Source organism: Plectropomus leopardus, chromosome 9 (genome assembly GCF_026936395.1).
Source record: "Plectropomus leopardus strain MGB_pleo_1.0 chromosome 9, ASM2693639v1, whole genome shotgun sequence".
Taxonomy (NCBI): Eukaryota; Metazoa; Chordata; class Actinopteri; order Perciformes; family Serranidae; genus Plectropomus; species Plectropomus leopardus.
In genome coordinates, this window is record NC_142184.1 from 2,050,001 (window position 1) to 2,065,000 (window position 15,000).

Here is a 15,000-nt window from a genome sequence, read left to right on the forward strand (position 1 = left end):
AATAAGAAAAATACTTCAACTTAGGGTTTATGTTTTCTTTATGTTCACTTCGTTAACCATAATTTAATATATATATTGGTTTATTGATGTATATTGGCACAAATCAGCATGTTGGCTGATTCTGATATTTTATTTTAAAACGGATATCGTGCATCCCTTAGTGAAACGAAAGCCTGCTTGTTAGTTTTAATGACTAAAAGTACAAAAACAACCCACACTGTAACATACCTGAAGCTCAGAAATCATTATAAATTCACTTCCAGTGTTATTCACTTTGCCTTGGTAGCCAGTTTATAATGATTTATTAAAACATGATGAATTCAAAACAGAATCCTGTTTTGGTTTAACTTGTGTATCATCCTCAGCTGGGTCGCGGTGCTGCCCGTGAAGAGTATCTGTCGGCTCGGCAGTGGGCCAGGCTGTGTGTCTGCTTTAGAGGTTGTTATGGAGGTCAACGCTCAGGCAGCAGCACCTGAACACACACAGACTGCAGAGAGAGCTGAATGTGAACCGTCAGGGCGCGCTTTAATATCACACATATTGCTCTGCACGCAAAATGTGCTTTTTAAAATCAAGCTTTAAAAATGAATATACAATAAAATTATTTTCTGCTTTCATTGAGTCAGTTTTTTTAACCAACATCAGTCCTAATCATGAATATAAAATATTCATTAATTTTCAGAATTGTGTCCCTTTAAATGCCAGATTTTGTCATGATTTTTTTTTCTTTTTGATGATCACAGCCTGGGATATGTCAGTGATTAGCAGCAACATTGATTTTTATACTTTTTTCATGTGTATTGTCTAATACTCACACTCAAACCGCTCTGCGCACAAAATGTGCGTTTCAAAATAAGGCTATAAAAATCAGTCCTCATCATATGTATCAAATATCCATTAATTTTCAGAATTTTATCCCTTTAAATGCCAGATTTCTGTCATTATGCCACTGTGTTTTTAGTTGAAAATGTATGCCATATGCATGAACACAGCCAAAATTATCAAAAATATGAAGACTGAAAAGCGCCTTAAATGTGCTAAAACAGTCCCTAAGGGTTAATGACCCGTCTCCCCCTGCTTTCCTCCTTCAGGGCAGCTCTCCCATCTCTCCCCCCAGCCCGGCGAGCCTCGCCTGGGCTCAGCGAAGCCGACACCAGCCGGCCAGCCTGGCGCTCCGCAAGCAAGAGGAGGAGGAGAGCAAACGCTGCAAGGCTCTATCTGACAGCTATGAGCTCTCTACAGACCTCCAGGACAAGAAGGTAAACTGACGCTCACCTCACAGGCCCCCACAAACAAACACACTCTTACAGACGCTGGTGTCATGTGATGGTTTCTGTTTCACTCTGCAGCCTTTTCTTTTTGTTTTTTTGCAGAGTATTTCATATAATCATGACATTGTCAGCTTTTTTGTTATTGACAACAGTCATACTAATACAATCTTGATATGACTGAAATTATTTTAAACCAGCATTTCATCAATACTCCTCTTTTTGTTGTTGTTTTCTCCTTTTTAAACCAGAAAATATATTTTTAAAAATTAAATGATGTAATATTATAAAGTAAGATTAAAAAAGCAAACTTCTATATATATTTATATACGCATTTTTTTATAACGCATTTGTATATAGACTTTCGCCCACATATACATGTATGCACACCTTTACCTGTGTACGCTTACGTCCACATATTAAGGAAATGAAATATGTAAAAGAATAGATAAATACATATACAAAATAAATAAGATAAGAAAAATGCATAAAATAAAATAAGTATATATGTAAAATAATAATAATAATAATAATAATAATATGAGTTATAATGTTAATAATAATGATAATAAATAGATACGCTAAAAAAAGAAATGAAGAAAAAGATATGTTTTTAAAAAAGAAAGAAAAAATATTTTTTTTAAAAAATAGAATAAAACATAACAAATACATAAATATTTAACATATATATATACAGTGTGTGTGTGTGTGTGTGTGTGTGTGTGTGTGTGTGTAAAAGGCATAAAATAAAATTAATAGATAAAATAGAATTTAAGAAGAACCATCAAACCATACAACAGCTATGTGTGATCTGCAGCCTTTTCAAACAAACAACACACACCAGCAGAGCACAATGCACGATAAAAGACCCACCCACACACACACACACACACACACACACACACACACACACACACATTATCGTGGGATGATTCCCAGCGCTGTGTCAGGAGATGCCTTTCCTAGTTAGCAGCAGTGAAGCACTTCAACATAATTTTATCACATTTGATCCCAGTGCTCCCAGTATGAATGCTGTTTCCTGTGTTTGCTGCTGACAACAAATCATATTCGTCATAAACTGTGATGAACAAGACGCAGTGTGTTTCTGTTGTGAAGTCTGAGTGGTTTGCTAACAGTTACATAATCCGGGTCTCCTGCCTTCAGTGGGTTTGTACATGCAGTTTAGTAACTATCCCACAATTTGGCTGATAGCCGATGGTGAAACTGATCATTTTAATGGCTCAGCGCCAGCGATAACCACAGCCGGAGACATTATATTTTCGGTTGTCCGTCTGTCCCATTGTTGTGAACACAACATCTCAACAATGCCTTGAGAGATCTTCTTTAATCTTGGCACAAACATCCACTTGGACTCAAATTCAAATATTACATTAATTCTAATTAATGCAATATTTTGGTTGTCATAGGTCAAAGGTCAAGATCACTGTAGCCTTGTCTGTCTCATTGTTGTGAACACTTTATATCAAGAATACTGTGAAGGAATTTCTTCACATTCTGGCACAAATGTTCACTTAGAGTAAGCAGTGAACTGAACAGATGTAGGTGGTTATAGATTAAAGGTCAAGGTCAGTGTAATCTTGCCTCCATCTCACTGTCATGAATGCGATATCTGAAGAAGGCCTTCATGGAATTTTTTAAATTTTGGCTCAAACGCATACATGGACTTAATGATAAGCTGATTAGATTTTGGTGGTCATAGGTCAAAGTTCAAGATCACTGTAACCTTGTCTGTCTCATTGTTGTGAACACTATATGTAAACAATACCTTGACGGAATTTCTTAAATTTTGCCACAATTGTTGACTTGGATTAGACAATGAACTGAATAGATTCTGGTGGTCATAGGCCAAAGGTTAAGGTCACTGCTGTTTGTCTCATTCTTGTAAACACAATATCTCTGGATTTCTTCAATTTCTTAAAATTTAGCACAAATGTTCACTTGTACTCAATCATGAATTGATTAGAATTTGGTGTTCAAAGGTCAAGGTCAGTTGGACCTTGCATTCGTCTCATTCTCATGAATGTATGATGAGCTTGGATTCAATGGTGTGTCCTGATAGGTGGAGATGCTGGAGAGGAAGTATGGTGGCCAGTTTGTGTCCCGGCGGGCGGCGAGGACGATTCAGACGGCGTTCAGGCAGTACCGTATGAACAAGAACTTCGAGAGGCTTCGCAGCTCCGCCTCGGAGAGCAGGATGACCCGCCGCATCATCCTGTCCAACATGAGGATGCAGGTAAACACACACACACACACACACACACACACAGAGTATATAATGTACACTTTAACACACAGCAAAAAGCACTAATGTGTGTCTGTTCTTCGGTGGGTCCAGTACTCGTTTGATGAGCGTCAGCCGCAGGGTCAGGGGTCAGCAGGTCAGCAGGGCTCAGACGACACAGGAGACATAGACGACTCCTTTTCCAAGCAGGTAAACACACCTGTCTGACACCTTCTCCCCGTTTAACACCGAACAAGAAGTCTTTTGGCATCGTGCGTTTAAATCCTTTAATAAAAGCTGCTACTCAGGCGATAATTACGATAAAACCAAACACTTACTGCAGATTTTTATCATTCTATCATTCTTTAATTTTTAAATTTTGTTACATTTGACAAAAACATTCACTTGGATGATCAACTTTTTAGAATTTGCTGGTCCAAGGTCAAGGTCAATGTGACCTTGCATCCTTCTAAATATCTGAAGATGGTCTTCAGGGGGTTTCCTCAAATTTGGCACAAACATCCACTTGGACACAGTGATGAACTGATTAGATTTTGATGATCAAAGGTCAAGGTCATTGTAACTTTTGTGTGTTTCATTGTCATGAACGCTGTTATCTTATTGAAAGCATGAGGGAATTTCTTCAAATTTGACACAAACATTTAAGGATGAGCAGATTAGATTTTGGCGGTCAGAGGTCAAGGTCAAGGTGACCTTGCTTTCGTCTCATTCTTGTGAACATATAATCTCAAAAATGTCTTGAGGGAATTTCTTCAAAGTTGGCACAAATATCCACTTTAACTCAGGAACGAACTGATTAGACTTTGGTGGTCAAAGGTCACAAAACATGTTTTTGGCCATAACTAAGAATTTATTTGCTATTTATGACAAAATTTTATGACTTTTTTTGCAAACTGTGTAGACGACAGCAGATCAGACAACTGGGATAGTTTCTAAAAAATGATCAAATATTCTTATTAATGAGGGGAAATTATTAATGAAACATGTCTCTGATCAGGTCAATAAATCTGATCATTTACATCATGTGTGATCTGTGGTTTTCGCGTCGGCAGGTGAAGTCTTTGGCCGACTCCATGGACGACTCGCTCACCTGCCAGTCAGGACGCGAAGACTCGCAGGATGCCGGAGGAGAGGGAGAGGAGGATGACGAGGAGGACGAGGAGGAGGGAGATGAAGAGGAGGAAGAGGAGGAGGAGGAAGGGGAGGAGGACGAAGAGGAAGACGAGGACGAGGATTACAGAGAGTGCTCATGGCGCAACACCAACGCATCATCCCGACGCGTGGCAGGCCGGGCGGGAGTGGGAGGCGGGAGGGGAGGCGTGGGAGGAGGTGCCGCCATGCACGAGGACAGCACCGCCACCTCCTTCAGTGATGTCACCCTCTACATGGACGAGGGCTGCCTCCCCTCCTCGCCGCTCTCCCGCCCGCCATCCTCGCCGCTCTCCCGCCCCGCCTCCAGCTCTGACACGGAGTACTGGGGAGGAGGTGGAGGAGGAGGTGCAGGGGGGAGGGAGGACAGCAGGGAGACAGAAGGAGGCAGCAACGCCAGCCGGAGGAGCAGCACCCCCTGCACGGAGTGTCGAGGGGAGTACAGAGGGAGGGCAGGAGGAGGAGGAGGAGGAGGAGGAGGAGGAGGAGGACACTTGCCTGTCCTCACCATCGAACCTCCAAGTGACAGCTCAGTGGACATGAGCGACAGGTCAGCCAATCAGAGAGCTTCTCCTGCAGAGATACTCAACTTACGACCTACGGCCCAAATCTGGCCCCCAATCATTTCCTAACCCTAACTAAACCCCACATGTCCTATTATCCTAGAAAAAGTCCTAAAATCCTGCAAATGTCCTAAAAATCTGTGAAATACCCTAAAATCCGAGAAACATCTTGAAATCCTAGAAATGTGCTAAAATCCTGCAAATGTCCTAAAATCCTAGAAATGTCTTAAAATCATAGCAATGTCCTAAAATAACAGAAACATCCTAAATCCTAAAAACATCCTAAAATCCTTGAAATTTTCTAAAATTCCAGAAATGTTCTAAAATCCCGGAAACATCCTAAAATCCTAGAAATGTCATAAAGTCTTAGTAATGTACTGAAATCCTTGAAACTTCCTAAAATCCTAGGAACACCCTAGAATGAGAAAAATGTCCTGAAATCCCCAAAACATCCAAAAATCCTTTAAAATGTCCTAAAACCCTATAAATGCCCTGAAATACTAGAAATGTCTCAAATTCCTGGAAACATCCTAAAATCTGACAAATATCCTAAGGTCCTTGAGATTCCCTAAAATTGTGGAAATGTCCTAAAATCCTGGAAATGTCCCAAAATCCTAGAAATTTCCTAAAACCCTAGAAATGCCCAGAAATCATACAAATGTCTTAAATACTAGAAATGTCTTAAATCTTAGTAATTTCTTAAAATCCTAGAAGGTAATAAAAAAGCTAGAAATGTCTTAAAATCCTGGAAACATGTATGGAGCCTCTGGGACTGGCCCCTGGGCTGCTGGCCCCCAAACAAAGCAGGTTGACTCACTCTTTTCTACCGAGATCACAAACTCACAAATGTGAAACTCGATTAAAAACTGGAGCTGTTAAATAAACGTAAAATGTGAAAGTTCATTATTGTCTCTGAAATAACGCAGAGTCAAAGTACAAAGCAGCATAAATTAGAAATCCTCTGAGTGATGTACGTAGTTACTTTCCTCGGCTGCATTCAGTTCTGTTTTTAGATTCATTTCCTTCCTTCAGGCAGCTGCTGCTATCACGTCATTTCAGCTGTGACAGTGAACTCACAGAGACCTGAAAGTGACTCGACGCAGGTCGTTCTTCACGGTGACGAGTTCCCGTCATTTACGTCTCGCTTCACTGCAATTTCCCCCCAGTGAGTCAGCTCAGAAATATTGCTCATTACTGCGCCGAGACTTCTGCGTTTTACATTTATATCGAAACACTCAATCACTGCTGGAGGACGTTACGTCTCATTAAAGAGCGTCAAAGCCTTTTAGCAGCGTCCACAGAGACGCTCGGTGTCCCTCAGCCGATTTTAACTGTTTTAATGGAGGAAGATCTGCTCACAGCACAAAGTGGCCCCGACAATTCGTCTGAGCGCGCTCACCTCGAGTCCTTCATACCTGTATGAGTCCTTCATACCTGTACAAGTCCTTCATACCTGTACAAGTCCTTCATACCTGAGCGTGTCCTTCATACCTGTACGAGTCCTTCATACCTGAGCGTGTCCTTCATACCTGTACGAGTCCTTCATACCTGAGCGTGTCCTTCATACCTGTACGAGTCCTTCATACCTGTAGGAGTCCTTCATACCTGTACGAGTCCTTCATACCTGAACAAGTCCTTCATACAGTAACCTGAAGGAGTCCTTCATACCTGTACGAGTACCTCATACCTGTAGGAGTCCTTCATACCTGTACAAGTCCTTCATACCTGTATGCGTCCTTCATACCTGTAGGAGTCCTTCATACCTGAAGGAGTCCTTCATACCTGAACAAGTCCTTCATACAGTAACCTGAAGGAGTCCTTCATACCTGTACGAGTACCTCATACCTGTAGGAGTCCTTCATACCTGTACGAGTACCTCATACCTGTAGGAGTCCTTCATACCTGTATGCATCCTTCATACCTGTAGGAGTCCTTCATACCTGTAGGAGTCCTTCATACCTGTAGGAGTCCTTCATACCTGTATGCATCCTTCATACCTGTAGGAGTCCTTCATACCTGTAGGAGTCCTTCATACAGTAACCTGTATGAAGTAACCTGTACAAAGGACTCATGCAGTAACTGCTACACGTATACGAGCGGCGGTTACAGTAATTCATACAAGTACTTCATGCTGTAACTTGTATCACAGCTCCATACCTGTTCGAGTGTACAAGTACTCCAGTCCTTCATCTCAGTCACCTCTATCAGCTGCCCAATTATGCAAAACAAACCTGCCTATCGCAGCTTTAATGTTTGTTTGAAGTAACGATTAAACCGTCCACTCAGAAAAAGATGTTTTACTGTACATGTCTGGAATTATTCTTTAACGCTTTTGTTGGTATCCTCAGGTCGGAGCGAGGCTCCATCGGCCGCCTGGTGTACGAACAGGAGCCGCCAGGAGTGGAGCGAGGAGGAGGAGAGAGGGAGAGGAGGGGCGGGGAAGGAGAGAGTGGCGAGGATGAGCGAGGAGGAGGAGGCGGAGGAAGCAGCGAGGCTGACTCTCCGCAGGGAACCATCAAACACAAACCAAACGGACGCTCGGTCGCCACGGCGCAGGGGCAGACTCGCAGCCCCGCCAACGTCCCCTTACCGATGCCTTCAGCCCGCGCGCTGCCCTCACACCCCCTCCCTCACCCACTCCAACACTCACACCCCCATCCCCACCCCCACCCGTCGCCCATCCCCCACCTACCCACCATCCTCCACCACCACCCGCAGTACAGCCAGCCGCACATCATGCACATGCACCACGTGCACGGCGGCAGCCCTTACATCCAGCACGCTCACCACTTCGCACAGCACCACTACCACCACCTGCACCACCAACACCACCACGCCTACCCAGAACCCCCTTCTTCCCCGCTGCCTTCCCCCGTACCACCCCTCACGCCTCTCTCGCCCCTGCCGCCGCCGCTCACGCCCTCGCCGCTGTCCTCCTCCTCCTCCTCTGCGCTGCAGAACATGGAGGCGCAGCAGCACGCCCACCACGCCCACCTGCACCACCACCACCTGCTCTGCTCGGACGGAGACAACGAGAGCGTCAACTCCACCACCACCAACTCCAACGACGACACCACCGTCAACAACTGCAGCTCCGGCTCCTCGTCACGTGACAGCCTGCGGGAGCCAATCGGAGGAGCCACGCTGGGCAAACAGACCTATCAGAGAGAGAGCCGCCACAGCTGGGATTCCCCCGCCTTCAACAACGACGTGGTGCAGCGGCGGCAATATCGGATCGGACTCAACCTCTTCAACAAGTACGTGTGTCTGTGAACCGGACGACAATAATCCAGCAGCATCAGGCCCAGGTGTAGACTGCGTTCAGTGGCAGTAAGAGATGTTGGTGGATAATATGAGCCATTCTTTAGACACGTATGTGCAGCTGTTTCATGTTTTTATCCAAAGCTTTTAAAAAAAAACATGACAACGTAACGTGATACTCAATTTACGGGCCACGCGCCATATCTGCCCCCACAACAATTTTGTAATTCACAATAAAAATAATATTTAGATATAAATAAATATATATAAAGATGGACGAGCCCCGCTATGCTGAGGTGAGGTTAAAATAGCTGAGATGGGGACACTGCCATCTTGGGAGGGTGATGTCACTGGAGTTGAAGTCTGCGCAGTAGTGAGCTCTGAAGAGGGAGAGTTCCTGCCAAAACACCAGTCTGACCAACCACGGCCAGTCCATTGAATGCGAGCGCCTTGATTGGCTGTCACAGCTGCCAATCATGATGGAAAATCTCCTTTTTGTATCATTAAATAGCTCGCTAAAACCGCACTTATCAAAAAAACAAACACTTGAACGAACATCGGGGGGTGAGAACTACCTTCAGAGACAGAAATCCTCTTTGGGAAAAGTTTTTTTTATTATTTATTTATTTTTATTTTGTGTATTCTTTAAGTTTTTAGTTTGACCTGTGTCCCATACACTAACATGGAGGGGCGGGCTTTATGACCTATACTGCAGACAGACACCAGGGGGCAATACAGAGCTGTCATGTTGTCCATCTTCATATAGTACAGTCTGTGGTTTAAACAGGCAACTTATTTCACTGTTATCACGGTCTTTAACCCTTTTAAACCTGGACCGACATCAGTTTTTCATGTTTCGCTGGACGCCTTTCACAGGTGTTTATACCTTTGAAACACAAGAAAATAGGTTTGTTTTCTTTTGTCGGATAAAAATCAGCGTGTAAGCCTTCTTATGAATCATCTTTTAAAGGACTCTGCACCGGAGAACAGAGCCTGAATGAAATAAAAGGGACAAAACAAGTGAAAGAATAGGACGTCAAATTAAAGAAAAACAAATGCGCGCCTTGTCTCTGCTGCAGGAAGCCAGAGAAGGGGATCCAGTACCTGATCGAGAGGGGCTTTGTGTCGGACACACCGGTGGGCATCGCCAGGTTCATCCTGGAGAGGAAAGGACTGAGCCGGCAGATGATCGGAGAGTTCCTCGGCAGCCGGCAGCAGTTCAACAAGGACGTCCTCGAGTGAGTGCAAGACATATTGTTTACTTTTTATTGTTTTTCTCAGTCTGTTTGTGTAAATATTTAAAGCTGAGTCTCTGCTGAATGTTTAACCCTCAGGGCTCACTTTAATATCACACACACTCATATCGCTCTGCGCTCAAAATGCACTTCTAAAAATCCAAAAATACATTACATTATTATTCTTTTCTGCTTTCATTAAGTTTATTTTTTTAACCAACATCAGTCCTAATCATAAATATTAAATATTGATTAATTTTCAGAAATGTAACCCTTGAAATGCCAGTTTTCTGTCATGATGCCACTATTTTTTTAGAAGAAAAAAAAGGAAGATTTATTTCCAATATATTACATGCAAGATTTTTTTCTTTTTTTGCTGCTGACAGTCTGGGATATGTCAGTGTGTGAGTGTAGCTGCTGACAGTCTGGGATATGTCAGTGTGTGAGTGTAGCTGCTGACAGTCTGGGATATGTCAGTGTGTGAGTGTAGCTGCTGACAGTCTGGGATATGTCAGTGTGTGAGTGTAGCTGCTGACAGTCTGGGATATGTCAGTGTGTGAGTGTAGCTGCTGACAGTCTGGGATATGTCAGTGTGTGAGTGTAGCTGCTGACAGTCTGGGATATGTCAGTGTGTGAGTGTAGCTGCTGACAGTCTGGGATATGTCAGTGATCAGCAGCTACATTGACTGTGACAGGTCACCTAGTGGAAATAGCATGTATTTCCTCCATATGCCAAATATGGTCAAAATGACCTCATCAGGTGGAAAATAGTCAAAATGACAAATTCAGAGTCAAAAGCCCAGAATGACACCCAGAAATAATACAAGTCCTGTTTTTCTGCTCTGATGGCTGTGGGATCAAAAATGTCAGTTTGAATGGGTTTCAATGGAGCATTTTTTGACCTGAACAGTCTGAATGTAACTATTTAGTTTCCACAGTGTATTTTAGACTTATTGTAGGAGCTGAGCTGCAAATTCACTGATTACACTCAAATACACAATCTCATGCAATATGCATGAACACAACCAAAATTATCAAAATAATGTGGAATGAAAAGAGTGTAAAATGCAACAAACAGTCCCTGAGGGTGAAGTATCAGCTGACAGTGTTCTGTGTTTGGCCTGCAGCTGTGTGCTGGATGAGATGGATTTCTCAGGGATGGATCTAGACGACGCTCTGAGGAAGTTTCAGGCTCAGATTAAAGTTCAGGGTGAAGCTCAGCGGGTAGAGCGACTGGTGGAGGCCTTCAGGTACTAAACTTTTATCGGTTTGAATCCCGAAGAGGACTCAGCTAAAGATCTGAGCTCTTGTTTTCTTCATGCCGTCTCTCTCTCTCTCTGCAGTCAGCGGTACTGTGTTTGTAACCCGGTGCTGATCCGGCAGTTCCAGAATCCAGACACCATCTTCATCCTGGCCTTCGCCATCATCCTCCTCAACACAGACATGTACAGCCCCAACGTCAAGCCGGAGAGGAAGATGAAGCTGGAGGACTTCATCAAGAACCTGCGGGGTCAGTCAGCACATCGGCTCTTGTAATCAGTGCAGTCTGACTTAAATAATGCAAAATAAAGTTAAATCAGTTGTTAATGAGGCGCCCAGCGGCTCACCTGGTAGAGCGGGCGCTGCATGTTCAGAGACTGTCCTCAGTGCAGCGGCCGCAGGTTCAATTCCAACCTGTGGCCCTTTGCTGCACGTCGTCCATCTCTCCTCCCCTCTCTGACACCTAAACTTTGCTATTCACAATAACATCAAACAAAAAGACCCCAAAAAATCATCTTTTACCCTTTGAAACCATTCTTTCAAAATTATGGGAAAAGAAAGAAAAAAGTTTAAAATAAGTTGAAAATTTTATATATATATATATATATATATATATAATGCATGTATGTATATAGTAATATTTCATGCGATGGAGGATTGTGGTCTTGTTAAAGTAAAATGTGCAGTAAAAAAAAGTCATTATTTGGAGAATAAACTTGTGATATTATGAGAAAAAAGTCATAGTTTTTTTTCTTGTGATTGTGTTTGTGATATTATGTATTACAGCAGAAGTATGTGTCACAGGAAATTAATTTTGAAATTTGAGAAAACTGAATTTGAATGTGATATTTTGGAATTGAATTTTAACCAAATGAGTTAGACTCACATCACCTGAAAATGAAGTGACTGTGTTTCCTCAGGTGTGGATAACGGGCAGGACATCCCCAGAGACCTGCTGGTGGCCATCTATGGAAGGATCCAGAAGTGGGAGCTGAGGACCAACGATGACCACGTGTCTCAGGTCCAGGCCGTGGAGAGGATGGTGGTCGGCAAGAAGCCCGTAAGATCCTCCGACACCTCAAACCAGGGATACTCAACTTGCTTTGCTTGGGGGCCACTTTTGCAAAATGACAAGAGGCCAAGGGCCAGCTGCAGCAGCTCCATGCATGTTTCTAGGATTTGAGGATGTTTCTAGGGCCTTAGGACATTTCTAGGATTTTAGGATACCTCTGTGATTTTAGGATGTTGTTAGGACATATAGGACATATTTTTTTAATGTTAGGATTTTAGGACATTTATCGTCTCCTGGCACTCGATCGGGGGCCAGATTTGGCCCGCGGGCCGTAAGTTGATTGTCCGTTCCTTAAACCGACATCTGTACTTAGCTATTCAGATAGATAGATGTACTGATTGATTGATTGATTGATAGATTATGCTGTTTTCTGCACCCTCAATAATAATTTAAAAAATACAACAAAGGTTGAATAAATTCTAAAAACCTTAAATACAGAGTGGACAAGAAATTCAACGCATATAATGAAATTGCACACAATTCCACGCCCGTGAGTCATATTAGGCGTCGTGTCTGTTTAGGATGTTTTTAACGTGAAAAATTTTAGAGGAAACTTTGCATTGTTTGTTGATTTTCTGGCTGCAGCTGGACAAATAAATTCTACAGTTAACAACTTCCTGGTAGCAACCGGCGCAGTATGGTCGCAATGTAGCATTGAACTGTGGGAAAACGGAAACAGCTGACTGCTTGTATTTGTTGATGAAAAAGTAGCCATGTCGTCAGTATGGAAAATTGAGGATGCAGGGCATCGTGATGCATTGTGACATCTTATAGAATCGATTGTTCACTAGAAAATGGAATCGAATCGTGAGACCAGTGAAGATGCTCGGCTTTAACAGGCAGACTGTTTAAAGACACTGTGACGTCCAGTTTTTAGCTTTACAAACCTAAAGAGACTGAAAAACTGCAATTAGTACATCTCTGTGTATAATGCTGTTCTGTGTGTGTGTGTGTGTGTGTGTGTGTGTGTGTGTGTGTGTGTGTGTGTGTGTGTGTGTGTGTGTGTGTGTGTTACAGGTGCTGTCACTGCCTCACCGCAGGTTGGTGTGTTGCTGTCAGCTGTTTGAGGTTCCAGATCCGAACAGAGCTCAGCGGAGCGGCGTCCACCAGAGAGAAGTCTTCCTGTTCAACGACCTGCTGATGGTGAGTGTGTGTGTGTGTGTGTGTGTGTGTGTTCAGTGGATTTTGCGTGTGGGTGTATATATTCCTGCGCTATTTTGGGAGAAGTTTAGGGACTAATTCTCACCGAGGATCTTCTCTTCTGTGAGATATGAAGTGATTGTGCGTCATCAGAGCACCAGTTTATCCCATAATGCCCTGCTCGCGTTTAACGCCGCGCTCCAGAAATGTCAGAGAGTCTGAACTCCTATTAGGCAAAAATGCAAAAATGCAAATACGCAGAATCTCAAGCGGGATTTGTCAACAAGGTTTACCCGTTAGGGCTCATGTTTTAGTGTTTGTGTTTGCAGAGATGAAATATCGTCACGTTATGTGAGACAAAAGAGGCGTGTGTCCGTGTCGTAATCCTGGTTCAGTGACAAAGTGCTCAACAGTCGCTTTGCTGTCGTCGGTAAAGCTGCAGATCGTATCACAAACACTTCCAGTTCTCCTTTAATCCGTCATTGATGTGAGTTTTTCAGCTCTGCGATCAACTGTGTGAAATTCAGACAAAACCTGGAGGGGCCTGAAAATTATGGAGGACTGAAACTGACAAAAATTTAAATTTAAATGCATCACAAATAAATGTGTCAATAAATAAATAAATGAAAATGCCAAAATGGCAATATTTATTATTCCCAATTTAATTTTCCATGTCACTTATTAATTTATTTATTTTCATATTTATTTACTTGTTGATTAATGTATTATTTTCCACTTTGCGTGTTAATTCCCCTATTTATTTAATTTCCCATTTTATTTTCCATTTTCACATTTTTTTTTTATTTTTAAATATATTTATTTTTTGTGTAATTATTTATGCATTTATTTATGTATTATTTTCCTCAAACATATTTACCTTTCTCTTTCCTTTTCCACCTAAATTTCCACCTTAATGCTTAATGGAGCTGGCCTGTTTGCAATGGGGGCGTCAACTTTTCGCCTGTTGTTTGATCGACAAAACAACGCAAAATGACACCATGGAAAATAAGAAAATTAATAAAGAAAAAGAAAGAACAACGTAAAATTGACTGTTTTTTTTCTGTTTTTGTTTCCTCACTTATTTGATTTTTCCTTTCAAGCAGATCGTGAGAAAACAAACAGAAAAACAAAAAAACTAGAATCTGTTTTTGTTTGTTTTTTAGTTTTCCAGGTGGAATTGAATAATTGAATGAGTGAATGATGCTCTGACCCTCCTCCTCTCTGTCTTACTGTCCTCTTTTCTCTCGTCTCTTTCGTCTCATCAGGTGACGAAGATCTTCCAGAAGAAGAAGACTTCGGTGACGTACAATTTCAGACAATCATTTCCTCTGGTGGACATGCAGGTCCACACCTTCCAAAACACCTGTAAGTGCTGCGCGCTCTCTCTCTTATCTTTCTTCATCCCTCTCTCTCCCCATCTCCTCTCGTCCATCTGCTCCCTCCATCTGTCTCAGCCTCTCTCCGCTTTATTTCTCATATCTCCATTTCTGTTTTTTGCACTCGCTCAACTCTATTTTTACCCCTCAGTCGGCAGACCTGCTGAAAAAGACACATGCAGATATATATATATATATATATATATATATATATATATATATATATATATATATATATATATATATATATATATATATATACACACACACACACACACACACACACACACTCTCCCCAAAGTCTCAGTAAACGGATCACAGAGGATCCAACATGTCCTTTGAGTTCAGGTGCAGCTTCACTTCACGTCAGGGTGTAAATTGAGTCGGAGCCGGAGCCGTTCTGAAGTAAACTC

General features: G+C 42.4%; 1 protein-coding gene across 3 annotated transcripts in view; it reads left to right on the plus strand.

The window, feature by feature from the left end:
• Positions 1 to 15,000, plus strand: part of LOC121938957 (IQ motif and SEC7 domain-containing protein 1-like) — a 159,990-nt gene that overhangs the window by 136,354 nt on the left and 8,636 nt on the right. For all 3 annotated transcript variants that reach the window (XM_088081585.1, XM_088081586.1, XM_088081587.1), the window contains 11 exons: positions 1,092 to 1,259; positions 3,349 to 3,522; positions 3,625 to 3,720; positions 4,584 to 5,230; positions 7,592 to 8,500; positions 9,584 to 9,742; positions 10,867 to 10,989; positions 11,083 to 11,249; positions 11,920 to 12,059; positions 13,089 to 13,214; positions 14,477 to 14,576. In XM_088081585.1, the coding sequence (XP_087937711.1) occupies positions 1,092 to 1,259; positions 3,349 to 3,522; positions 3,625 to 3,720; positions 4,584 to 5,230; positions 7,592 to 8,500; positions 9,584 to 9,742; positions 10,867 to 10,989; positions 11,083 to 11,249; positions 11,920 to 12,059; positions 13,089 to 13,214; positions 14,477 to 14,576 (2,809 nt within the window). The remainder of the gene's footprint in view (positions 1 to 1,091; positions 1,260 to 3,348; positions 3,523 to 3,624; positions 3,721 to 4,583; positions 5,231 to 7,591; positions 8,501 to 9,583; positions 9,743 to 10,866; positions 10,990 to 11,082; positions 11,250 to 11,919; positions 12,060 to 13,088; positions 13,215 to 14,476; positions 14,577 to 15,000) is intronic.